Genomic DNA, 27732 nt, shown 5'->3' with positions numbered 1-27732 from the left:
AGGAAATGAGAGGAGGGGAAGTAGTGGGAACTGGGATTGGTGTGTTAAATGGAAAAAGATAGTTTTTTTTTTTGAAACAGGGTTTCTTTGTAGCTTTGGAGACTGTCCTGGAGCTAGCTCTTGTAGACCAGGCTGGCCTTGAACTCACAGAGATCCACCTGCCTCTGCCTCCTGAGTGCTGGGATTAAAGGCATGCGCCACCACCACCAGGCCGGAAAAAGATAGTTTATCTTTAAAAATGTAAAGAAATAAAGAGGAGAGCATAATAGACAGGCCATCAGTCCTTCTTTTTAATGTTATAAGTTAAATTTATCTTAGATAAGATGTTTCTTAATCTTAGAAAAATAAAATGAGATATTAATTATTATGATTTTAATACTTATCAAGATAGGCAATATTACTTGTATGGAATAATAATACTTGGACTTTGACTGTGACTCTTTTTTGGTTTTGGATGTTTTTTCATCATCACCATGGAAAGGAAATTTCACACACACACACACACACACACACACACACACACACACACACACACACACACTCAAATACCAAGTTGGCAATGGTGCACAGACATGTACTCACCCATACACATAAAAAATAAAATTAAAACTTTTAGAAATATATTTTTGAAAAGGTATCCATAGCAATTTGTCCAACAATGATTTACAATGAATATTATCCAGAGGCATCCAAAATGCCATAAAACAAAATTAAGATTTATTATTTTTGTTATGCATGAGAATCACCACAAAGGAAATCAAGTTAATATTTTCTGTAAATAGATTATTATTAACATCTCTGTACAAATGTTAGCTCTTCTACTTCATTGGAAGTTATTTTTCATAGTCAAAATGAATAGTTTTAAAGAAATAAATGGCAATATAACATGTTATCAAACATTTAATAGAGCCCTATATATTTCATTTAGATGTTTTAAGAGTTGCTGTGGCAGAGAATTAAATTTTCTCTATTTGATAGCAGGTAAACTTTTGTGTCACTGAGGCTGAGTATTTGAGTGCACTCCATATACTGTAGATATTCCACTGCTCAGTTTGTGAATTTGCCTACAACGTAGGCCTAAATATTTACTGATAATTGGGTAACATGATTTCTGCTCAAATATATATTCACATTAGTCACCCAGCACCAGGTTTTCCAAGTCTGAGAGTTGGGACCTGTGTTATCTGGGATTAACCTTAACTTTTTCCCCAGAAGAATATGTTGTTTGCTCAAGAGGATAGGCTATTAATTTTTTAATCTGGAATGTTGTGGAAAAATGTAAACTTTTTGCCACTGTGTATTTGAGACAGAGGTGAGCTAAATTTCCTTTATAATCCCATGGTAATGTTGTGCAAAATGTCTCTAAAACAAAAGAACCAGCACCAGCGATCTAGTATTCCTTTCTACATTTATTGTACGGGAACTTCATCATTAAATGATTTTAAAATGCTATAAAATTTAGTGCAGTCAGAATAATTACTTTTTAGCTGTGATGTATATTTCCTTTTAAACATTTGTATCTCGAGCCAGTTGATGTTTGATAAAGATTACAAGTCAATATTTATTTAAGAGTGCAATGCCATGTCCGATAAAAGCCCTAAAGGACATCCTTTTAGACCTTACTTCTATGATGCTTTCAGATTTCCTCAATCACAGGAGCACATCTTGGTCATGGTTTATACCAGAGTAAGCAATGGCTGACCTCCAGGGCCCCAACAGAGCAATTAATCTGCATGTTTTCCTAGTCTCCTTGCTTGGTATTACATTCATGTCATCCCTTCCTTCAATAAAAAAAGACTGAAAAATTTAAGATGATGTCAACAAGATTAGAGAAAATACGAGACAATAAATAAGTGGAGAGAACTAGGACTGTGGGAGAGGAGATGTAACCTTTATTCGTTGATGATATTGCAGCAAAGAAAGAAGGTAACCGAATCTACATCGTCCTCTCCTCAAGATGCTAGAGGAAAGGGAAATGAAACAAGGCTGTACAAATCTACCTTCTTATACCAAAGCTAATATTTGGATTATAACAACATCAGACAGTTGGAATTCAATCACTTACACAGTCTTTCCACAATATCTTTGAAGATTAGGACCCTTGATAGAGTTTTCTGAAATTATTTTTCAGAAATTGTGTTTTATTTTGCTTCTAGTTGCTGTGATGAATGCCATGACCAAAAGCAACATAGTGAAGAAAGGTTAATTTGGATTACACATCCATGTCACTGTCCAACACTGAGAAAACCCATGGCAGGAAGATGAGCAGAAACCACGGAAGAACTTGATTAGTGGCTCCACTGTAGACGGAATCATGAACAGATAACTTTCTTATGTAGTACAGGACCACCGGCATGTGATAGTGATGCCCAATATGTACTAGTACTCCAGCCACCAATCAAAAGGATCCCTCATAGACATGGATGGTTACAGGCTCTACTGACCAATACAATTTCTAAATTGAAGTTCACTCTTCCAAGGGAATTTGGAATAAATTTGCAATAAAATTCATTTAGTACACTATGACACCAAACATTCATTTTCTCAAGTTCATTTAATTTTACAATACCAACTGAGTTTGCAACAAATTATTTTGAAAGCATAGAGATGACATTGTTAACAAATTCAGTACTCATTTGCACCACACTGCCATTATCAAAGACTAGTCTACAATACAGGTCTGCTCTGTTGTCTTGTGACCACCATATATACGATATGGGACACATATGCCTAAATTTACATTGACACTCTTTCTCTTCGTCTCCCACTATCTCTCCTTCCCTTCACCTCTCACAATATTAAAGGAAAGGCCTGAATTATCCCTACAGTTGGCTCACAGAAGAGTTAGAGTCTCTTGATCATTTCCTCTCACACATGATCGTTTGCCTCTCTGCCATTGATTATGCAACAAAAAGGATATCAGTAGAAGTAAAGCAATGGGACTTTCTAACATAAAGAAACCATAGGAATTAGACTGCATTCTTTTTAAACATTTATAACTCTCTGTCTCTCTGTCTCTCTCTCTCTCTCTCTGTGTGTGTGTGTGTGTGTGTGTGTGTGTGTGTGCCTGCCACTCAACATGGCTGCTGGGAAAAGAACTCTGTTCATCCACAAGAACACAAGAGCTCTATACTGCTGACACATCTCCACACTTATGTTCTTAGTAAGTTCACTGTTCTGTAGTATCTTCACATGAAATTCTTAGACAAAGTGAAAATTATCATTTCCACATGACTGTGAATAGACATTTCTTCCATTTTAGCACTTGGGAGGCTGAAGCAAGAGGCATCTTCAAGGTAAGCCTTAGCTAAATATCAAATCAAAAACAAAAATCTTCAAAATTTAATTTACTATTGGTATTGAAGATATTTATGGACCTACCTGTCAAAACAAATGGAAATTGAGCAAGACAAAACCTGGCTAGAGATTAATTTTCAAGAGGTGGAATAAGGTAATGAATTAGAAGAATCAAGAGATGGCACAGAGGGATTATTAAGTTTCCAGACTAGATACATATACATGTGCACTTCCAACAAGCTACCATGGTGAGGCTCATCATCAGTTAGGCAACACACAACCCTTGCAGTTGGTGGTGGTGGTCAAATATGTATGGAAACCATTAGGACATTGGGTGGTTTGAAAATCCATTGTGCTTAAAAATCACCTGTTTGTCCAAAGCACACACAGATGACTATCTATGTGTATAATATCCCAGTGTCTATACTGGATGCAAAGTTGAAACTTTGTCAGTCTTGTGAGAGAAATGTTTTCTGATGCCAGCACACATAATGACAAACATTTCCTGAGGAGGCGCAGAAGTCACAGTGCTAATTAGTTTCCCCTCTCTCGTCCTGTGATATTTTTAATTTCTTCGTAGAGCATACCCCAAAGTAACAGATTATAGAACATTTTGTGACTGTGTACCCAGAGTGGGAATTTCTTTTGATTTGTAATTATAAATTCTTATAGAAACATAATCAGCATTTTATTGCCCCCCCCCAAATAGGGAGTACTAATTTGTCCCAGATAAATCTCAAACATGTTGTGCTTTTTCTAATTCACCTTAATAGGACAATAACAAAGGCACATCTTCCAGTTTTCAACAGTGAAAATTGAATGCGTAGTAATGCTATCCTCATTTTTTTCACAACACAGGTGTGAGAAATACTATGTGTAGATACAGAAAATGTGGTAAATATATATAGTGAAAAATTGCTACATGGTTATAAGCATTGAAGTTATTGAATTTGAGGGCAGTTGGATGGGTTTTGGAAAATATCATGGGTGAGTGAACCTGACACAGAAAGAAAAATGCTTAGTGTTTTTCTTGTATGCAGATCCTAGCTACCACATTTTCATGCATAGTTAACCATGTGTATAGGGAAGACCATAAAGATGGGGGTAATTAGAGGGAAGAAGAGTTTGTTAGAACACATCACAAAAATACTGGGAGAGTATAACAGTGGGTTAAAAGGTATAAGCAAAGAGGGCAGTTTTAAGATTTGAAGAATACAGTGTGTGTATGTGGTAAAAAATTACAACATCCATGTCACAGAGAAAGCTAGTTTGAAACCATAGTTAAAAATATAGATGAGTCAATGGATATTTCTCCATTGGTGATCACTGCTGCCCCAAGTGCCATTGGTTACTAATGAGGAATTAGTCCCAAGGTTGGGACACTTTCCTTCTATTTCCTGGCCAAGGAGTAACTAAGATCTCCCTCCCTCAAACTGCAGGTTATTGCCAATATTCATTGTTGCCCATCACAAAGCTTTTTCTAAAGGAAACATATGGTTTGTAAACAGTACATTGAGAAATCAAGTTGTAACTTAGCTAAAATTTTTCTTTTTAATAAGTAGCTCCAAAGTAAAAGCCCTTACTTTACTACCTGGTAGGGAAAAAAAAAACCACTCAATTATTACCAGCAGTAGTTTTACCAGCAATAAACCACAATAACAACCAGTCAAGAAAAATATGTATTTTCAAACACTAGAATGAATATTAGAAGAATAAATCACCCCTCTCTATATAGATTTGTGAAGACATCCAAAGAGAAAACACATATGAAAAGTTTTTAAACTACTCATTTTTATGTAGTGTGAGTGTAAGAGTTGTGTGTTTTTATGTATGTACATGTGTTTGTTTGCCATGTGTATGTACATGACCCTGGGGCAAGAAAAGAATCATAAGTTGTGTGCAAGATGTGCAAAATTACAATGTAACTCACCAAATGCGGGCTGAAAGTAAATGGGTATTTTGGAGGACACGTGCACAAAAGAGATTATGAAATGTGTAAATTTGTAATTTAACTCCTAATATTTAGTATATATAAAATGAAAACCACTTATAGTATAATTCCTGTCATTTTTTTCTTTTTTTATAATTATTGCTAGTGTAGTAGCTTTGAAAACAATTGCAGTAGAGGTTCACTTGAAAATGGCCCAGTTGGTATTTTGAAACTTTGTTCTCATTGGTAGATATGTGTGAGGATGATTAAGAGCTATGGGCTTTTGGTGAATATCTGTCATAATCTCTTTTGTTCCACATTAGAATTTTGTATTTGTTAATTGCATCTCCACCTCTATGAATGTTATTTTTTACTCATTTGTGTGTGTCTCTCTCACTGTGTTTGTGTGTGCGCACACGTGTGTGTATGTGTGTGTGTGGGAGTGTATTCAATAGGAAGTGTACATGTGATTGTTAGAAGACAGCTTCAGAATCGATCCAGGGAGGCAATGCAGATAATCATATTTACTGGGAAGAATCATGACTAGCTGATGTAAAACACAGAAATTCTGGAACACGCTACCAAAGAGGACAAACACTTTTAAGTTTTATTCATTCTAAACCCTTTGACTATTTTCCCACATTTATTCTAAACATAAAGGTTCTCACAAGTGAAAATTTTATTGAGTATAGTAGGAACAGTGGATGCTAAAAGATTTTCCACATGGTCATACATGTAAAGTCTGTCTCCAGAGTGAATTCTTTAGAATGGCAGCAGGAACTCTGAAGGCTTTCAGCAAGACTTAAATTGGATTAGAATTCTTTCCACTGTAAACCTGTGCATGTGGGTTACAGAAACTGGATGTGCTGAAGACTTTCCCACATTACAGACACTGTGTGAGATCTTTATGCTTGTTAAAAATCACAAGAACAAAGAAACAGTTCATATACCAAGTGTACATACAAAAGGTTTCTATCCAGTGAAATGTTTATACTCTTGGACCAAGTGAATCTAGTAAGGGCTTTCTGACAATGGTTACCTGCATTAAGCTACTGACTAGTGTTAAGAGTTTCAGATCTGTTAGATCACAAGAGCAGCTGAAGGCTTTTCCACAATTCTTATGTGCATAAAGCTTTAATTTTAAGTGCACTATTTTATGCCTGTTAAGGTCAATAGAATGAACAGTTTCTACATCTTTTACACACACAGGGCTTTTCCTCAAGTTTCACTGTTTTTTTTTTCACGCAAATCAGGACAAGTTGAAATGTTCAAAGTTTTCCTGTAATGTATACGTGCAAAAGCCTTCTCTCCAATTTGAACCCTTTCATGCATGATCAGCTGACTGGAGTGGACAAATGCTTTTCCACAATGCTTAAATGTATAAGACTTCTCTTTAATGTGAACCCTTTTCATGAGTTACAGGAAGTGAAATTGATGAAGGCTTTTTCACAATACCTATATGAATAAGGTTTCTATGCAGTGTGACTCCTGCCATGTCTGTTATAACTACTGGGGTTGTTGAATGAATTTCCACAATGCCTACTTACATAAGGCTTTTTTCTCCAGTGCGAATTATTTCATGGATGTTCAGATGACCACGCCAGAAAACGGTTTTCCCACAATGCATGCATATTTAAGTCTAATGCTTCTCTGTAGTGTGGCTCCTTTCATGTCTGTTACACCTACTGGGGTTGGAAGGCTTTTCCACAATGGCTCATGCATAAGGTTTCTCTGCAGAGTGGCTTCTTTCATGTCTGCTACGACTACTGGGGTGGTTGAAGGCTTTTCCACAATGCTTACATGCATAAGGCTTTTTTCCAGTGTGAATTAGTTCATGAATATTAAGAAGACTGAGACAAGAAAAGGCTTTTCCACAATGTGTGCATGTATATTGACTCTCAATCCTGTGCATTCTTTCATGAATTCTACAAGCATTGGAACTGGTGAAGGCTTTTCCACAATGCTTACATGCATAAGGTTTTTCTCCAGTGTGAATTCTTTCATGAATCTTTCGATAAGTAGAACTGGTGAACTTTTTCCCACAATGCTTGCAGGCATAAGGCTTCTCTGCAGTGTGGCTCCTTTCGTGCCTGTTACGACTACTGGGATTGTTGAAGGCTGTTCCACAATGCTTACATGCATAAGGCTTTTCTCCAGTGTGAATTATTTCATGTGTATTCAGAAGACTGGGACAGGAAAAGGCTTTTCCACAATACTTGCATGTATAATGCCTCTCTGCCGTGTGCATTCTTTCATGAATACTACAAGTATTAGAATTGGTGAATGCTTTTCCACAATGCTTACATGCATAAGGTTTTTCTCCAGTGTGAATTCTTTCGTGAATGTTTTGATAAGTAGAACTGGTAAACTTTTTTCCACAATGCTTGCAGGCATAAATTTTCTCTGCAGTGTGGCTTCTTTCATGTCTGTTTCGACTACTAGGGTGGTTGAAGGCTTTTCCACAATACTTACATACATAAGGCTTTTTTCCAGTGTGAATTATCTCATGGGTATTCAGAAGACTGGGACAGGAAAAGGTTTTTCCACAATACTTGCATGTATAATGCCTCTCTGCTGTGTGCATTCTTTCATGAATGCTACAAGCATTGGAATTGGTGAAGGCTTTCCCACAATGCTTACATGCATAAGGTTTCTCTACAGTGTGCATTCTTTCATGAATGTTTCGATAAGTAGAACTTGTAAACATTTTTCCACAATGACTGCAGGCATAAGGTTTCTTTGCAATGTGGCTCCTTTCGTGTCTGTTACGACTACTGGGGTGGTTGAAGGCTTTTCCACAATGCTTACATGCATAAGATTTCTCTCCAGTGTGAATTCTTTCATGAATGTTTCGATAAGAAGAACTGGTGAAACTTTTTCCACAATGCTTGCAGGCATAAGGCTTTTGTCCAATGTAACTGCTTTCATGACTATTATGATGACTGAATTTGGTGAAGGCTTTTCCATAATGCATAGAAGTATATGGCTTCTCTCCTATGTGAGTTACTTTATGTTTCTCAAAACATGCTGCATATTTAAATGTTTTGCCACATTCCCTACAAATGTACCATTTCTTTTCAATATGACTTTTTTCATGGTTGGTAAGATCGCTAGAATCAATGAAAGATTCTTCACAGAGATTACATACGAATTGTTTCATTTCTTTATGTGTTCCTTCATCATTCTGGTCATATGTACACCTCATTAAAACATTCTCATTGAGTTTATTTTCAGTATGAGTTCTCTCCTGAGGCTGATCAAAACAGAGACTCCTACAGGCTTCATTACATTGTTGAATTTTACAGGGTTTCTCTTTAGGAGAAGTTTCAAGTACCTGAAGAGATTCAGAATAACTGCTATCTTTCCAATGTTTCTGATGTGTAACAGCTTTTGCCACAACTCCCTTAAACAGTGGTGGTTTTCCTCTAGTATTTTCTCTGAGATGCCCATGCAAGGATAAATGACCAATAATGGTTCTTACATAAAATGAAGTCTCATGAACTTTTACTTTGGTTGGCATGTATTTATTGATCATAGTCTCTAGAATAGATTGCTGGTTTTTATCACACTCAGTATAACATTCATATCCATGGTCTTTTTCAATCCCCTGAATTCTGCAAAAAAAAAAAAAAAATGAGAAAAGCAATACTGTAGCCAAGAGAAATATTGGAGGCTGGCCTGTGTGTAATACGACTATACTATCTCAGAGGGAAGAGAATAATGGTATCAATGTCAAGGACAATATGTATGACGTGGAACAACCCTGCCATGTGTGAAGAAGTAGAGAACTGACTTTCCTTCTCTAAGAATTACGAAGAAGCTGTATCACAGGCTTGGATGTTAAGACCAATTCTTTTTCTTTTTTTTCTTTTCTTTTCTTTTCTTTTTTTTGAGACAGGGTTTCTCTGTGGCTTTGGAGCCTGTCCTGGAACTAGCTCTTGTAGACCAGGCTGGTCTCAAACTCACAGAGATCCGCCTGCCTCTGCCTCCCGAGCGCTGGGATTAAAGGCGTGTGCCACCGCCGCCCGGCTTAAGACCAATTCTTAATCTTTAAGAAAACCAGATTTAATGACAGGGATTCATGACAAGAGTTGATTTTTTTTTTTTTGGCACAGCAAAAGAAAGCAGACAAAGCACAGTACTGATGCTCAAAGCCTTATAAGTATAAACAGAAAGTAAAACCTTTTGCACATGACAGGATGTTTTGTGTAATAATCCCCTGGAAACACTTTTCTGCTCTCCGTCCCACTTGACATATTTGTAATATTAATAGATTAAAGACATGAAATATACAAATATTGAATGTCACAATACAATGCTCCATTACAGGAATTTGTGTAGACTCATTTTTCACTTAGGTATATTTGGAGCACTTGACAAATTCTCAATTGTCCTTTGAATTCTAAATGTATAACATAAATTATTTTCTACTGAATAAAAAATTACCCCATATTCCTGCTGAGATCTTTATAGTCCTCTTCAATATTTTCCTCTAGTGCTTTTTCTAGAAAAAATTCCAAAAAATACATTATGACACATTCATATTCAACATAAAAATTACTGCAGTCTAGTTCTTATGATATGGGTATACACACTAAATTCACCACATTTTTACTTCAAGAATTCAATATCAACATGATACGCATAAGTATGACACAGTTCTTCACTGACTGAATAAGCAATGGGTATATGTAATACTTTTTACCTATGGAGATCAGGTTCAAATATGTTTCCTTCATCACATCTCTGTAGAGCGTCTTTTGACGAGAATCTAGCACCGCCCACTCTTCTGAGGTGAAGTTCACTGCCACATCCTCAAAGTTTACTGGCTCCTATGAGTACATATATTAATTAGGATGATTTATTTTCACTGAAAGACCAATAAGATATATAATCATCTTGTATATGTATTTCTGAAGAAACTTCTAAATTATTATATAAATAGAATTTACTGAAGAATGTCCATGGGATGCTATCTTGATTACCTGATGACCCACTATCTCATTTACTATTCATTAGTGTGTCACTCACTAGCAGCTTCACTTTATGAACTGGACTCTTCAATTGTGACATGAAATAAACTGCTTCTGCCTTAAGTCACTTTTCTCAGAATAATCTGTCACAGCCAGAGAAAAAGGCTGATATAAAGCAGAGAAATGCGGAAATCCAAGCAGCGATAGAGGAAGGAAGAAGGTGGTGTCAAGATGATGCCATGAAGCTACTGAAGGAGAAAAACACCAAAACTCTTCCAGTAAACCACACTTTCATGCTGACTCATAGATTAATAGAAATGGGTTAATTTAAGATGTAGAGTTAGCTAATAAGAAGGCTGAGCTAATAGGTCAAAGAGTAGATAATCAATATTAAAGCAGTTATTTCATAAGCAGCTGTAGGAGGTAATGATCAGGACCCAGTGGGTGGAGAGAAACTGGTCCAGGGCAATCAGAGGAATGGAGAATATCTGTAGCTACATAATGGTGCTCAATATCTGGCAACATACATCTACATAAAGCCTAAAAAAGCTTTTAAAAAGGGTTTCTAGACCCACAAAAACAGGAGTTGAATTGGAGCTTCCTAGTGGCTGAATTTTTTTTCCAGAGAGCCTCTGTTTGCTGGTGGCTCGGAGAGACACTGTTCCTTTAAGACATGGCATCATGCTGATCATGCTGTGTCTGGAATGATTCTGGCTCTTTTAGGAGGTCCCGCTGTTGAGCACTTATGGGGTTTCTGAGCAGCATGCAGCAATTTGTTTGCTGGAGCTGGGGTGGCGAACATGGTTTGCAGAGCTAGTGGTAATTGTACCTCCACCATATTGAAAGGCTGAGAGAGGCAGAGTCAACATCCAGAAACTCAGAATCCATACTGCTTACCATGTAAATAAACTAAACAAAGCAAAATCTCCTTGTTAGAAAAGGATTTCAGATATACAATAGGACAGATTTAGACATAAAACCCCTCTAAAAGAGACATAGTGTGTTTCAAAAATGTGACAGGCTTCGGTGAGAAAGGACAAATATAGACAGCTATAAAAAGAAAGTTTTAAAAATAAATAATTTGAGGAGAAAGTAAAAATAATATAAAACAAATAAGTCACATAAAATGGAAAATACACAGAGAATCCGGATTGTGCATATTATTGTGTTTTCTTTGAATTTTTCACTGCAGAGAGACATTTGATTCTAGGGACTGATAAGCTAAACCAACATATATATGTTAAAAGTATCTTGACTTCAAAATTTGAGTTTAAGGATATGTTACTTTGATAAAGATGTTCTGCTTTTGTTTTCACATATGAAGAGCACCTGTGGATTCCTTCCAGGCCAATGTGGTTTGATGGAACAAGAACCACCCCAAAAGGTCTCCATGAACCCTAAAAATACTTCACCCAACAACAGCAGGAAGTAGTTTGGAAAAACCAATCACAAACACCTGAAATGTTTGTTTATAATTGTTTGCTTTCATTTAAAGAGAGTTGATTATAAGTGGTTAACAGTCACAGTCAATATATTTTTTAAAAAGAGGGTGGGGTGGGATATGATATAGAAATGAATACTTTACATTGGTATGGACTTTGGTTTCTTGGTAAAAAAAATTTAGGTCAATTTTGTTATATGTATATTTCTAGTCTTGTTTAAAGTATTAGATTTATACAGTTCATTTAAAAATTTAATACATAATTAAAGATCACAGATTAATAGATAGTCATTAACAACAGTCAAACTTGTAATTATGTAAGTTATGTTTCCTAGATATACAGAGATAGATAATCTTTCAGTTAGTCTTCAACTCTTCAAAGTCCCAGGGAATATGACATTTAAAAGGCTTTAAGAACTTAGACTTTTTCAAAAGTAAGACATGTCTGCTTCTGGCAGCACCAATTACTTCGCAGAGGTTGATGGGCACTGAAGAAACTCATTACAAAATTTGCCTTCAATGTGACAAGGCGCTAGCCATTTGAGCAAGAAACTGCTCTTCCCTGGACTGATTCACAGTATTCTGTATAAATTGGACATGCAGGACCCACATCTGGCAAGGAGACTACCTCCCACCTGAACCCAGCTTCAGGCATTGTCTAAATTCCCAACAAACCAGGATACCTTTCTCATCAAAGTTGTAAGTGTCCTGAATACCTTCCCTTCCCAGTTGTAGGAAGAAGGTATTGCTGGACTTTCAGACAAGTCAGGATACTTTTCTCCTCATAGCTGTAGATATTCAGCATATTGTCCCTAAACAGCCACAGGTATAAGCCTGACTTCCTTATAAGTCAGTATACTTTTCTCTCCAGAGCTGTAACACTTGCAGGTATAACCTGACTTCCCAACAGTCAGGATACATTTCTGTCCAGAGATGTAATATTTGCAGCTAACACACAACTCTTTCTGAACAATGAACCTAGCAACTTTTGGGCATCCTTCTTGGAACAATGAACTTTATAGGGCTGTACCATTATCTTATTAACAAATTGCAACAATGGCCATCCAGATAGAAACTAAACAGAAAAATAAAGAAACAGATGTTATGACTCAAAAAGATGTAGCAGATATCTATAAATACACAAACACAGAATTTACCTTTTTATACCCCTTCTCCAAAACCGACTATGGAACTGAGTATGGAACCGTCTCCAAAACTGACTATGTAACTGGCCATAAAGCAAGTCTCAACAGATATAAAAAATTGAAATAACCCCTGTATCTTTTAGAACTACCAAGGATTAAAGCTGGATTTCAACAACAACAGAAAGCCTATAAACTCATGGAAACTCAGCAACTTTCTACTGAGTTACCATTTGATCAAGGAAGAAAAAAAAACAGAAAGAAGTTAAGAAATTCCTAGAATTCAATGAAAATAAACGGTCAACATACCTAAATTATGGGACACAATGAAAGCTGTACTAAGAATAAAGTTCATAATACTAAGTTCCTTATGCAGAATTTGGAGAGATCTCATACTCAATACTTAACACATACCAGATTTAACAACACAAAGCTGTAGGACAAAAGGAAGCATATACATCCAAGAGGAGTAGATGGCATGAAATGACCAAATTGAGGACTGAAATCAATAAAACACAAAGGGAACAATGCAAAGAACCAATGAAACAAAGAGTTGGTTCATCAAAAAAAAATCAACAAAATAGATAAACCCTTATCAAAAGTAAAGGCAGAGAGCAAATATTCAAATTAACAAAATCAGAAACAAAAAATGATACATAACAACAGATTCTGAAGAATTCTGTAGGATGATTAGGTTATATTCAACAAGCTTTACTACATAAAATTGAAAAAAGGAATGGACCAGTTTCTTGATGGATACCACTTATCAAAGTTTAAACAAGATCAGATAAAAAGTCTAAATAGACCAATCCCTCCTAAAGAAATAGTAATCAATAATTTTTGATTATTTTATTGCTTTATAAATAATACCATTCAAAATTCCCACTTCCTCCCCTCCTACCATTTCCCTCCTGCTCTCACACTCACTCTCCTCTCTCCTCCTCCAGTCCTAAGAGAGGGCAGGGTACCCTGCCCTGTGGGAAGTCCAAGGCCCTCCCCCCTCCATCCAGGCTTAGGAAGGTGTGCATCCAAATAGACTAGGATCCCAAAAAAGTAGCACATGTAGTAGAGTCAAATCCCAGTGCCATTATCATTGGCTTCTTAGTCGGTACCAATTGTCAGCCACACTCAGAGAGTCCAGTTTGATCACATGCTCATTCAGTCCCAGTCTAGCTGGCTTTGGTGAACTCCCATTAGCTCAGGCACACTGGACCAACCCCTCGCAGTCCTGACTTCCTTGCTCATATTCTCCCTCCTTCTGTTCTTCAACTGGACCTTGGGAGCTCAGTCCAATGCTGCAATGGGGGTCTCTGTCTCTATCTCCATCTGTCGCCAGACGAATGTTCTATGGTGATATTCAACATAGTCATCAGGAACACGCCCCACTGCATGGCCAGAAAAGTTTCTCAATAAAATTTTTCAATCAAAAGACTTTCAGGGACAGATGGTTTGAAGGTAAAATTACCAGCATTTCAAGGAACAGTTAATACCAATACTCTTCAAATTATTTCACAAACTAGAAACAGAAGGAATACAGTCAATTTTTTTCTATGAGCCAACAGTCAGCTAGACACCCAAACCACACAAATACTCAACAAATAAAGAGAATTACAAACCATTTCACTCATGGACATTGACGTGAAAATACTCAATAAAATACTGGCAAACCAAATCCAAGAAGACATCAAAAAGATCCTCTACCATGATCCAGAGATAAACAGATAGTTCAACATAAGAAAATCTGTCAATGTAAGCCTCCATAGAAACAAAATAACTGAAAGAAAAAAACCACACGGTCATTTCATTTCATGTTGAAAATCCTTTGACAAAATCAAAGACCCCTTCACAATGAAAGTCTTGGAGCAATCAGAGATAAAAGGGTCATACTGAAACATAATAAAGGAGTATACAACAAATCAAATGACAACATCAAATTAAATGAAGATAAACTCAAAGCAATTCTATTCAAGAAAAAGACAAGACTGTCTACTCTATCAATACCTATTCAATATAGTACTTTGAGTTCTAGCAAGGGGATACAAAATAGAATGGAACAAGTCAAAGTACCATTATTTAGAGATGATATGACAGTATACACAAGAGACCCCAAAAAGTCTACCAGGGAATTCCTCTGGTGTGGGGGAATAGTCTGTATTCTGTCAATTATATTTTAAATAAATGCTGATTGGTCAGCAGCCAGGCAGGAAGTATAGGCGCAACAACCAGACAGGAAGTAGAGGTGGGTGAGTGAGAACAGGAGAATTCTGGGAAGGAGAAGGCCCATTCCTCCCCAGTCCTGTCCAGACATGGAGAAGCAAGATGTGACCTACCCCACCGGAAAAAGGTACCGAACCATGTGGCTAACATAGATAAGAATAATGGGTTAGTATAAGTTACAAGAGTTAATAAGAAGCCTGAGCTAATGAGCCAATCAATTTATCATTAACATAGACCTCTGTGTGATTTCGTTGGGCTTTAACAACTGCAGGAACTGGGCAGAACAAGGACTGGGCAGGACAAAACCTCAGTCAACACTCCTCCAGCTGCTAAACACCTTTATTCAGGTGGTTGGATAAAAGAGTAACAAAAAAAGGTGCTATCCTATATACAAATGACAAACAGGCTGAGAAAGAAATCTGGGAACTAGCATCCTTTACAACAACATCAAATAATCGTGGTATAACTCTAACCAAGCAAGTGAAAGACCTGTATGACAAGAACTTCACACCTTTGTAGAAAGAAATCGCAGAAGTTATCAGAATATGGCAAGATCTCCCATGCTTTTGAATCAGTAGGATAAACATAGTAAAAATGGCCACCTTACCAAAAGCAATCTATAGATTCAATGTAATCCCCATTAACGTCCCAACACAATTCTTTACATACTATGAAAGAAACATACTCAGTTTCCTTTGAATACAAAAGAAAGAAAACAATACCAACAAAAAACTCCAGCATAACTCAAATAATTCTGTATTATAAAAAATTTCTGGAGATATTTTCCTTTATCCAAGTTAGCCTTCTCATCTTCTATGTAATTATTTTAACTATTATTAGCCAGAATTATCTCAAATGCTGTTAATATTTCCTTCAATTCGAGAAGAGAGATCAGAAAGTGAAGGGGAAGCTGCGACCTGTATGGATCCTAGCAGATGAGAGATGCCAACACCATGATGACTGCCAAGGACAGAAGCAGTTGTGGCCTTGAGGTAGTCTGAGTCTAGGAGTCAAGTGATGTGTGCTGTGGACAGCAGGACAGAAAAGTTGTGTCCCCTTAGCCCTTTGGAGACTAGACTATCATGAGTGAAGCCCAGATGAAGGACACTGAGCTACAGAATGTGATTAACATTGTTGAATTTGGGGTTTGCTTTGAGTGAATTGTACCTGCGCTCTGCATTTTTCCTTTTGAAATAAGATGTACATATCTTATACTTGATTTTATAGGAACCCAGAGAGGAGACATTTTGGATTTAAGACACACTAAATATTTAAAGTGTATAATTTTTTTTTAAGACTGTGGGATTCCTACAGTTATGCTCTGATTCATATTGTGATAATAACATAAGATCATGGAGACAAACAGGAAAGGAAAAGTTATGGTGTAATAGTGGTGAATCTGTATGCCAAGATCACAAGGAGTCAATTGTGCTGGTTAGGGTTTTGTCCACTTGACACAAGCTACAGTCATCTGAGAAGAGAAACTATTTCCATCAGATTTGCCTGTCAACAAATGTGGGGGTATTTTTTTGATTTGTAATTGATGTGTGAGAACCTAGTCTGCTCTGGGTACCATATATTAGCATATGGACCTGAGTTCTATGAGAAATGAAACTGAGAAAGTGTTGAGGAGCAACTCAGTAAGCAGTGTCCTTCTCTAATTCCTGTTTCAGTCCTAGTGTTTATCTCAGCAATAAAAAGCAAATTAAAAATAGCTCTCCTGAGGCTAATGAGGTAACTCAGAAGTTTAGAGGACTGGTGGCTCTTCCAGAGAGACCATGCTTGATTCCCAGCACCATGGGTGGCTCACAACTGTCTGTAACTGCAACTCCAGAGGATGGGGATCTTATACCCTCTTTTTCTTTCTTTCTTTTTTAAAATATCCAACTAAAAGGATTTATTTCAGCCAGCTGAGACTACACTCAATTATTTGGGACCTAAGGGTAGCCCCAAGCATTTAGACCAAATCTCACATCCTGTAATCTTGCTCAACAGTGCAGGGGGAGCTTTTGCCCCAGCAGGCAGTTTAACAGTAGCCAAGATAAGCAGTAGCTGGAGTGGGAGGTCTTATACCCTCTTTTGGCCTTCAAAAGATGTCAAAATGTATTCATGTACTACATGAAAGCTCAACACAGACATACATGCAAATAAAGCATGCATGAAGAACAAATAATTCTAAAAAGCAAGATAACAACAACAAACATCCCTTATACATAAAACCCTCAGAAAACATCATAAAAATACATCAAATACTTCTGAGTATGAGGCAAGTTTTTATGTAATGAACCACTGAAAAATCTCTTACACAGTTAAATATTGCAGCATATTTTGGTGACATTCAGAAATTACAGAGATGGAATAATCAAATTCTGAATGATTATATACAATTGCAGTTTTATAAACATCCATGTTTGAATTAATTTATATTGAGATATATTTGGATAATATACTAGGTTCTCAGTTGTCTTATTATCCCCAAATGTTTGCTGTAAATTCCTCTCTCTTGAGTATAAATTACCCCAGATTTCTCCTGAGACTCTGGTAGTCCTCTTCAACATTTTCTTCATGTGTTTTCTCTAGAAGTAAACCCAAAGAAATCATGACTTAGCCAACATTATAAAAATTTATTACATTCTAAATTTTATGATGTGACCTGGCACATTAAATTCACTACATGTTCCTTTTCGATATTTCAAACCAGTAACCACTCTACACATAAGCAGGAAACAGTTGTCTGAATGAATAAGCTAAGGAATCATAGTGTGTTTTACCTATGGAGATCTGGTTCATAGTTTTCCTTCATTACATCTCTGTAGAGCTTCCTTTGACTAGAATCCAGTAAAGTCCATTCGCCTGATATGAAGTTCACATCCACCACACAGGTTGTGATTTTCATCAATAACCCAGCTGGGTTAGTTTTGTAGGTGGCCCGCAACACCTACTGGTAGGTAATGGTTATTGCACCTAATCCAGCTAACTAAAACACAGGTAAAATTTAATATCCAAAACATAGATCATAAGTTGCTAATTGAAAAGGGCAATATGTCAGAAAACCTAACTATCCAAGGTTTCAATATCTTCTTTACTTACACCATGTACGAGGCTTTACAAGAGATATATGATGTCCCTTCTACATCACTATTTTTGATTCTGGGGATTAGTCTTGTCCTCAATATTTTTTTTCTTAAAAATATGGTTTGACAATAGGATGAAGAATGAGGTGTTTTTAGAAATGGTAAAGTCTTTACAGACTGATATCAAACTTCTCAAGAACGAGTTTGGAAATCTGAAGAAGGATATGACCACTTTAACTAACAAAACTCAGTCAACTTAGATACTTTTAAAAATGGTACAGACTGGTACCAAGCTTCTCAAACAAGAGGTCAGCAATCTGAAGGAGAATATAAACAATTTAACTAACAAAACTTGGTAAACTGAGGTACTTTTGGAATGTTACAGACTGATAGTAATTTATTTAAAGGAAGATTCAGCACTTTGGAGTGGGAAACGGCCAATTTAGCATATAAAACCTAATCAAGGATACTTCCCACTTTCTCTTCTATAAGGTTCAGTGTGCTGGCTTTATGTTGAAGACTTTGATCCATTTAGACTTGAGTTTTGTGCATGGTGATAGATATGGGACTATTTTCATTCTTCTACATGTTGATATCCAGTTATGCCAGCATCATTTGTTAAATATGCATTCTTTTTTCCAATTTGATATTTTTTGCTTCTTTGTCAAAAATCAGGTGTTTGAAGGAATGTGAATTAATATCCAAGTCTTCTATTCGGTTCCATTGGTCCTCATGTCTGTTCTTATGCCAATATCAGACTGTTTTCAGTATTGTAACTCTGTAGTGGGGTTTGAAGTCAGGGATTATGATGCTGTCAGAAGTTCTTTTGTTGTACAGGATTCTTTTGGTTATCTTGGGTTTTTGATTTTCCATATGAAGTTGAGTACTATTCTTTTGAAATCTGTGAAAAATTTTGCTGGGATTTTGATGGGCATTGCATTGAATCTGTAGATTGCTTTCAGTAAGATTGCCAATTTTTACTATGTTAATTCTGCCTACCCCAAAGCATGGGAGATCTTTAACTTTCTGGTGTCTTCTCCAATTTCTTTCTTTAAAGATTTAAAGTTCTTGTCATACAAGACTTTTACTTCTTTGGTTAGAGTTACTTTGAGATATTTTATGTTATTTGTGCCTATTGTGAATGGCATTGTTTCTCTGAATTTGTTTTAGGTCCTTTTATCATCTGTGTACAGGAGGGCTACTGATTTTTTTTTGAGTTAATCTTGTATCCTGCTATATTACTGAAAGTGTTTATAAGTCATAGGAGATCACTTTCTAAGTATAATCCCAGTAGCAAAGACACTGAGAGAAACAATTAATAAATGGGACCTCCTGAAACTGAAAAGTTTCTGTAAAGCAAAGGATATGGTCAACAAGATAAAACAACAGCCTACAGAATGGAAAAAGTTCTTTACTAACTCCACATCAGACAGAGGTCTAATCTCCAAAATATACAAAGAATTGAAGAAATTGGTCATCAAAAGAACACATAATCCAATAAAAAAATTGAGTACAGACCTAAACAGAGAACTAAAATCTAAAATGGCTGAAAGACACTCAAGGAAATGGTCAACATCATTAGTCATCAGAGAATGCAAATCAAAACAATCCTGAGATTCCATCTTACACCTGTAAGAATGGCCAAGATCAAAAAAACTGATGATAACTTAGGCTGTAAAGGTTGTGGGGAAAAGGGAATACTTCTGCATTGCTGGTAGGAATGCATGCTGGATGTCAATGTGGCGATTTCTCAGAAAATTAGGAAACAACCATCCTCAAGACCCAGTAATAGCAATTTTTGGTATATATCCAAAGGATGCTCAATCATGCCACAAGGTCATGTGCTCAACTATGTTAATAGCAGCAATGGAAACTACCTAAATGCCCCTGGACTGAAGAATGGATAATGAAAATGTGGTATATTTACACACTGGAGTACTACACAGCAATAAAAAATAATGACATCTTGAATTTTGTAGAAAAGTGGATAGAGCTAGAAAACATTATTTTTAGTGAGGTAACCCAGACACAGAAAGACAATTATCACATGTACTCACTCACAGGTGGTATTTAGACATAAAGCAAAGGAAACCAGCCTACAAACCACAATCCCAGAGAACTTAGACAACAATGAGGACAGCAGAAGAGACTTACATAGATCTAATCGACATGAGAATTAGAAAAAGACAAGATCTCCTGAGTATATTGAGAGCATGAGGACCTTGGGGGAATGTTGTAGGGGGTTGGGGAGATGCAGGAAGGGGAGCAGAGAAAAATGTAGAGCTCAATAAAAGCCATAAAAAACCCAATCAAGACAGTGTGTGCTGAAACATTATTTGAGAGAATTTACACTGTTGAATGCATTCATCAAACACTGTCAAAGGGGTATGACAGATTGACTGATAAAATGTCTCTCCCAGAAGGTAATATGCATGCTACAAATATTATGTCCAAGGTTGAGACATTATCTCTACTGGACAGACTTCATACCTGGGAATCCTCAATGACGGTATTAGAGCAGAACACTGGACAGGAGATCCAGACATTACAAAAGGCAGTGGTAAGCAGATTTGAAAGGATTCAGCAAATTATTGAATTTGATGACCAGAAACAAAAGGTGAAATGCACAATTTAACCTCATTGATACACAAAAATCTCCAGGATAGCTTTTCCACAGTTCTGTCTGCCTTTCCATTAATAGCATCAGAAAAAGTATCTGGTCTGAAGTAACCTAAGGTTGTCACAGAATGTACATGGAAGCCCATACGTATGACCAACCTAAAGGAAATTAAACAAGCAATTGTAGCTTACAGACTACATTTGTCCTTTGTTAGGGAAATGGTCAAAACGTGGGCTTTCAGTAGCAAAGCAATGCCTCAATACTGAACTCAGTTAATCTCAGCTTTCCTAGAAAGTGGACGGCAATTGCTTTGAAAGGGCCTTTTTAAAGAGAAGGCAAGAATTTTAGAGCAAAAAGAAAAAGAAAAAGGACTTGAGATTTCCCTATATCAAATTCAAGGTGAAGGACTTTACTCTGATCCTCAGGATCAAGCTCTTTATGATGACCACACCTTGTCCCTATGTAGCACAACAGCTTTAAAGGCTTTGGACAGGATTCAGGAACCAGGGAAGATATTTGAATAATACCTTAGGGTTAAACAGGGTCAGAGAGAACCTTTTAATGACTTTTTACAAAGACTAACTAGGGCTGTACAAATAGAGGTAACTGACCCAGAAGCTAAACATTTAATAATTGAATCTTCGCCTATGAGAATGTCAAAACAGAGTGCAAAGGATCCTTGGGCCTTTAAAGATCAGATCAGCACCCATGATGAATGGGTCTTACATACAATGAATGACAAAACACTTGACTATGGTATGGAAGCTTGGGTAGGAGAAGCAATTTCCAATGATAAGAGAAGACATCAAAATACCAAATGTTTTAATTGTGATAGAATGGAACATCTGAGAAGGGATTGTAGACAAGGGATTCCTAGGAATAATGTCTCCTCTGGGAATGGCAGAAATAGGAGGACTCAGCCTTCAGGTATATGTAGGAGGTGTGGCAAAGGCCGACATTGGACGAATTAATGTAGGTCAATGAAAGAAAAGGCAACCTGATAACATTGGAAAATGCAAGGGGGAACCTCTCACAGGCCCCCATGACGAATGTGGTCCAGTCATTCCCAGTTACTGTGCAGAACGTTTCTCACTAGGACTATTAAAAAATCCAATGCCTGCTATAAAAAGTAATACAGGTCCAAATGATGGATTAAATGTGGAGGATGAGTCAAAAACTTCAGTAGGAGAGAGGAAACATATATTGTGGCAGACTTCTATAAATGATCAAAGACCAAAGCTAAGAGTGTGTATAAATGGCGTTTTTATTGTAGGCTTACTAGACATAGGTGTGGATGTATCGTTACTCTAGAATCTTGGGTTCCAAATCAGCCTCTTCAAGAGGTAGATGTTCAGTTGCTGGGAATTAGAACCCTATCTTGGGTAAAACAAAGCACAAGACGGGTTGAATGCATAGGACCAAATGGGCAAATAGGAAGACTAAGGCCATATATAGCCAATACTGCAGTGAACTTGTGGGGCTGTGACCTATTGCAGCAATGGAATAACCAGATTAACATTCCTGCAGCCCCCAAATCTTATGTTTCTGAGAAAGTCTTAGATATTATAGATGACAGACACAAGCCATTCAGGCTGTATAAAAACACAAAGCAATTGATAAACCTTCAGAGGTACCAACAGCCCTACCTTTAAAATGGTTAGCTGAGAAATCCATATGGGTTAAGCAGTGGCCTGTAGCTGAGGAAAAGTTGCAGGCTTTAGAACAGCTGGTACAAGAGCAACTAGATGTTTGACATATAGAAGAATATACCAGCCTTTGGAATTCTCCTGTATTTGTTGTTAAAAAGAAATCTGGAAAATGAAGAATGGTGATAGATCTAAGGGCTATCAACAAGGTTATTGAACCTATGGACCCTCTACAATCTGTAATTCCTCTGCCTTTTGTTACCAAAGGGATGGCCTCTCATAGTTATGGATTTAAAGGATTGTTTCTTCACCATACCTTTACAAGAAAAGGATAAGAGAAAAGTTTGCCTTCACAGTGCCTACTTATAACTCTCAGCCTACTAGGAGATATCAATGATTTATCCTCCCACAGAGAATGCTCAATAGCCCCACCATGTGTCAATACTTTGTCAGTCAGCCATTGGAAATAATACATAAGCAATTTCCTAAGTCTATAATGTACCATTATATAAATGACATTTTGTGATGATTCAAATACAGATACTTTAGTAAAGGATGTTTGCCCAAATGGGGATTACAACTTGATCCTGAAAAGATTCAAAGAGGAGATTCTGTTAATTACCTAGGTTACAGAATACGTTTACAAAAAATTAGAACACAAAAGGCACAAATTAGGAGAGACCAGCTGCGGGCTCTTAATGACTTTCAAAGATTATTAAGAGACATTTCTAGTCTACAACTGGCTGTTGGGATAACACCTGATCTAATAATTCATTTAAACAAAACCTTACGTGGTGATAAAAACTTGAATAGTCCCAGAGAATTAACAGCTGAAGCAGAAAAGGAATTAATGACTGTTGAGGACAAATTACAGGAGGCACATGTGGATAGGGTGAATCCAAATCTTAATTGTATTCTTGTCATACTGCCTTCCAGAATTTCTCCTACAGGAATTTTAATGCAGCGGGATATTATTATCATAAAATAGAATTTTTTTTTTTACCACATAAACCAAGTAAAAAAATTAAAAACTTAATTATAAAAGGTAAACTGAGACTTCATCAATTAGCAGGTATGGACCCAGCAGAAATTACAGTGCCTTTTACTGCTTTAGAAATAAAAGGTTATTGGAAGACAATGAACCCTGACTAACGGCTTGTGCTAATTTTTTGCGTGAAAGACCAGTTTAAATTTCTTCTACCCTAAAATTGCATTCATTGACAGTAAGGTAGGAATTAAGATTTTTTCCCCCAAGACATAGTTTCTCTGTGTAGAACTAACTCTGCTGGAACTCACTGTGTAGATAAGGCAGACTTTAAACCCAAAGATCTGATAGTCTCTCTCCCTCCCAGAGCTGGGATTAAAGGACTGTGCTACTACCGCTTGGCAGGAATTAAGACATTAATATTAAGGGCTATTAATAATCTGATATAATGGTGCATATCTTTAATCCAAGCAATTAGGAGGCAGAGACAGGTAGATCAAGGTCATTCTGGAACATAGTGATTAGCAGAACAGTCAAAGCTACACAGTGAGACACTGTCTCAAAAGAGAGATATTTCCAGACAACAGCTCTCAGACCAGCTGAGCTGCCTGGAAGAGATTCAAACCAGCATGTTATGGGGTCTCCTCAGATGCAACATAATTCAAACACCAAGTAAATACAGAAAACTAATATTTATTGTAATCAAGGTGCTGCTGATATATCAGGGATGCAGAACAGATTCGGGAGCAGAAATGTGACCCTGAAGCAGGAAGTTACAGAGCTTTGAAAGCATAAAACACACAAACATCTGTGCCAAGTTACAGTTACATTTTCCACCAATCAGTATTCAGGGAACAGGAGCTTTCCTAGGGATATTTCTTCTCATTGGTTGTCTTATTCTTGTGGCTGGGCAGTTTGCCCATCATTCATGCCTCAACTTGCCAACCAGGATGTGGGTCACCCAGGAAGGTCTTGGAAAGTTAAACTCCATTTGACCTTTATTCAAAATGGAAGTTCTATACAAACTGGCTTCAGTTTGGTTCCTTCTTACAAGCAGAGCAGCCTGGAAAAAGCAGAGACCAGCCAACCTGCTTGGTAAAGGGTCAGACCAGTTGAACTATCAGCAAAGAGCAGTGCCCAACCTGCTGAACTGCCCACAGGCTTGCAAGGCTCTCTAGCTGACTGGCTTGCAAGGCTCTCTAGCTGACTGGCATTCCTGAGCTTTCACCCATGCTACAGTTGGCTTTGGTAATACAGCTGTCTTTAATTCATTTCTGACACTGTAAGTAACTCCTCACTTATATTTCTATAATCTCCCCAATGAAACTCACTGGTTCACCAAGCTGGACTTTGGTAGTAGCAATACTTTTGCCTATTGTTGGTTTCCTGTCTGGCTTGAAAAGGTCACACCTCCAATAGAATGTCATCACAAAACAACTACATACAAAGACACAGATTGGAAATTCAAATTCAGTAATACTCAGTGATACCCAACTCACCAGTCAACTAATGAACTAGGCAAGAAATAAACAGAGAAAATCTGTAATTAATGACACAATGAGGTCAGCTGCGGTGGGGTATGCCTTTAATCCCAGCACTCAGAAGCCAGATACGGGTAGATCTCTATGAATTTCAGGCCACCCCGGTCTACATAGCAAGTTTGAGGCCAGCTGGAGTTACATAATTGAGACTGAGTCTCAAAAGGACAATAAACAAACAAGCAAACAGAATGAATGACACCATAAAACAGATTGAACAGCTAAATGCACAAAGGATATTCTACTCAAACACAAGAGAATACACACACTTCTAAGCATCTAACAGAAAGTCTCTAGATGAGGATACAAAGCAAGTTTCATCAAATAGAGGAAACCTAAAACGATGTCTCATATTCTATCTCATCACAATGCAATAGGACTGAAAGCCAATAGCAACAGAAATTATAGAAAATCCACAAACTCATAGAAATTAAATAACACAGTACTGAATGATGAATGTGTCAATGAAGAAATAAGAAGATAAAGTATTTCCTTATATTAAATGAAAATGGAGGCATGATGTGAGAAGACAGATAAAATTCAATGAAGGCAGTACTAAGAGGTTCATTTATAACTCATTTTCCTATCCTAAAAAAGTTATGCAAGAGAGGATGGATGGTGGTGGTGCACACCTTTAATCTCAGCACTGGGGAGGCAGAGGTCAGCCTGGTCTAGAGTTGAGTTGCAGGGCAGCCAGGTGTACACAGAGAAACCATGTCTTGGAAAAAACCAACCAACCAAACAAACAACCAAACCAAAGAAAATAACAATAGCAAAATCACACAAGAGGGATTCCCTCCCTTCCCTCCAAGGTCTGCCCTGTGGAGATCTCAGAGCATGGCCCACTGAAAACATTCTATTTGATGCTGATGTTTTCTGTACTTACCAGGAAAGTCTTCATAACACTAGCTTTGAAATACATGCACACACACACACACACACACACACACACACACACGTGAGCACAAACGTGAGCACACTAAACAAAATGTACGTGGTAGTGTTTGCTTAATATGCAGAGACTCCCACCTTCTGTTTCCTCCAAAGCACCACATTAAATCAAGTGTGCTGACTCAGTTTTTGCAAGCCCAAAACTTGGGAGATGAACCGGGGATCACAACTTCAAGGTCATCGACAGCTACCATGGAGTTCCAGAACAGAAAAACCGAAAAAGTAAAATAAAAATAAACTCGCAGTACAGGCCCCTTCTGTTTGGAAAAGCAACCTCGAGCAAAACCAATACAAAACCAAAGAGATTACATAAAACCATAAACCAGGTCGGAAACGAGTGTGCCAGGGCAGACAGGCAGCAACGTTCACCACCTGAGTCCCTTCCCTGCACAGTCCGAACTCAGCGACTCCAGCACCAAAGAGATTACAGAAAACCATAAAACAGGTCGGAAACGAGTGTGCCAGGGCAGACAGGCAGCAACGTTCACCACCCGCGTCTCTTCCCTGCACAGTCCGAACTCCCAGACTCCAGCCCTGCAGGCTGCGTGGTCGGCGGAGGCGGAGAATCATCGAAAATTCCCCACGACAGCCTGGGGACTGAGATGAAGCAGTTTCACAGCAGCCACAGGACAGGAGCGGACTCTCGACTGCCAGCTGCCGGCTCCGCCTGTGCCAGTCTCCACCCCAGAGTCTGCAGCACAGCGTCAGAGACCGTCCGGTCGGCGGCGCCAGGCTGCACCAACGACTCCAGGAGCCACCGCGCACTCACCATGTCCTGCTCCGGATGCACGCAGAGGTCCTCTCGGAGGGGCCTGCCGACAGAATAGGTGACAACGACAAAAATCAGCTATCACACACCACACAAAATCTACACGGGATTCAAAAATGGAGCCAGGGGCGGAAACCGCGGAACATTCTTGTTCCGCATTCGACATTTTCATCAAGGAAGTAACAGCGTCCCTCATTGGCGAAAGCTGCTGGACCCGCCTTCTTATTCATGAGTAGCAGGACCAACATCCTTTCACAACACAGGGAAAGAAAATAAAATCAACATCCTATCACAACCCACGCTTTCCCCTTGGAATAAGCCTGAGGGATAATTGCACCTACGGGAACACCGTTTGAGATTTTAGCGCAGACTCGCTTCCCCGTGTACTCAGTGGGCTCCAACTTTTATTCCACATAAAATAGTGCACAGATTGGCTCTGAACAGCCCAGAATCAGTTCCCTTAAAGAAAACCCGTGACCGTAACAGAAAGGGCCCCGGGTCAGTGGAAGCAGAGTACGAAGAACAAGGGCCAAATGTGCAACTAAAGAATTTGTCACGAATGCAGTTCTTGACTGAGTGCGGGAAAACAGAATTACCCGGAAGCAATGGTCCACAAAGAATAACGGGTGAGGCGCGGGAACAGATCTTGAACAGGAGACAGAGACCTTACTACTTTGCCCAGGTCAAGAAGATAAGCCACAGTATCAAGTGTCAACGTATTCTCAGTCCTCAGGACCGCACACTGTGCTGGACAGGAAGCCTCACAGAGGAACGTTTCCTAGTGATGAGGAACAGATACCAAATAAGTTAACCCCGGGAGTATCCTATGAAGATCCTTCTACCATAAAATCGCTCCTTCAACACTTTAACATTCATAAGACGGGCAAGGGCTTCTGCAATCATATTACAGTTTCAACCAATGTAAACTATCAAATTCCAAATACTTCTCTAAGGCTCTATCTTCTAAAGTGTGTCATTAAACATGATTGGTTTGCAATGCAATAAGAATCTGAAAAAAATCTAAAGAAACCAACAAAAAAAACCCACAGTTAAATAGCACCATATACCAAATGGACATAATAGACATCTTCCGAACAATCCACACAGCATACGGAAGGCAGTATTTTTTGTGGAAAAGGCAAGTGGCGA

At 37.9% G+C, this 27732-nt stretch overlaps 1 protein-coding gene across 1 annotated transcript; it reads right to left on the bottom strand.

Moving 5' to 3' along the window:
• Nucleotides 1-2535: 2535 nt before the first annotated feature.
• LOC119806322 (zinc finger protein 709-like) lies at nt 2536-26646 on the bottom strand. The gene is made up of 4 exons (XM_038317954.1): nt 26584-26646; nt 9933-10059; nt 9674-9731; nt 2536-8841 (listed from the first exon to the last, which is right to left on the bottom strand). The coding sequence occupies exons 1-4, from the start codon at nt 26584-26586 to the stop codon at nt 6942-6944; spliced, it is 2088 nt and encodes a 695-aa protein (XP_038173882.1). The 5' UTR covers nt 26587-26646; the 3' UTR covers nt 2536-6941.
• Nucleotides 26647-27732: the final 1086 nt, after the last annotated feature.

This window comes from Arvicola amphibius, chromosome 2 (assembly GCF_903992535.2).
Source record: "Arvicola amphibius chromosome 2, mArvAmp1.2, whole genome shotgun sequence".
In the NCBI taxonomy this organism is placed as follows: domain Eukaryota; kingdom Metazoa; phylum Chordata; class Mammalia; order Rodentia; family Cricetidae; genus Arvicola; species Arvicola amphibius.
This window is presented reverse-complemented; position numbering and strand designations above follow the sequence as displayed.

Bases quoted from the DNA above. Each gene is read 5' to 3' on its own strand.
- LOC119806322 (XM_038317954.1), bottom strand. The intron at 9,732-9,932 runs GTAAAAAGTATT...AATTTTTTCTAG, and splicing joins TTTGAACCTGATCTCCATAG to AAAAAGCACTAGAGGAAAAT. The intron at 8,842-9,673 runs GTAATTTTTTAT...TTTTTTTTGCAG, and splicing joins GATCTCAGCAGGAATATGGG to AATTCAGGGGATTGAAAAAG.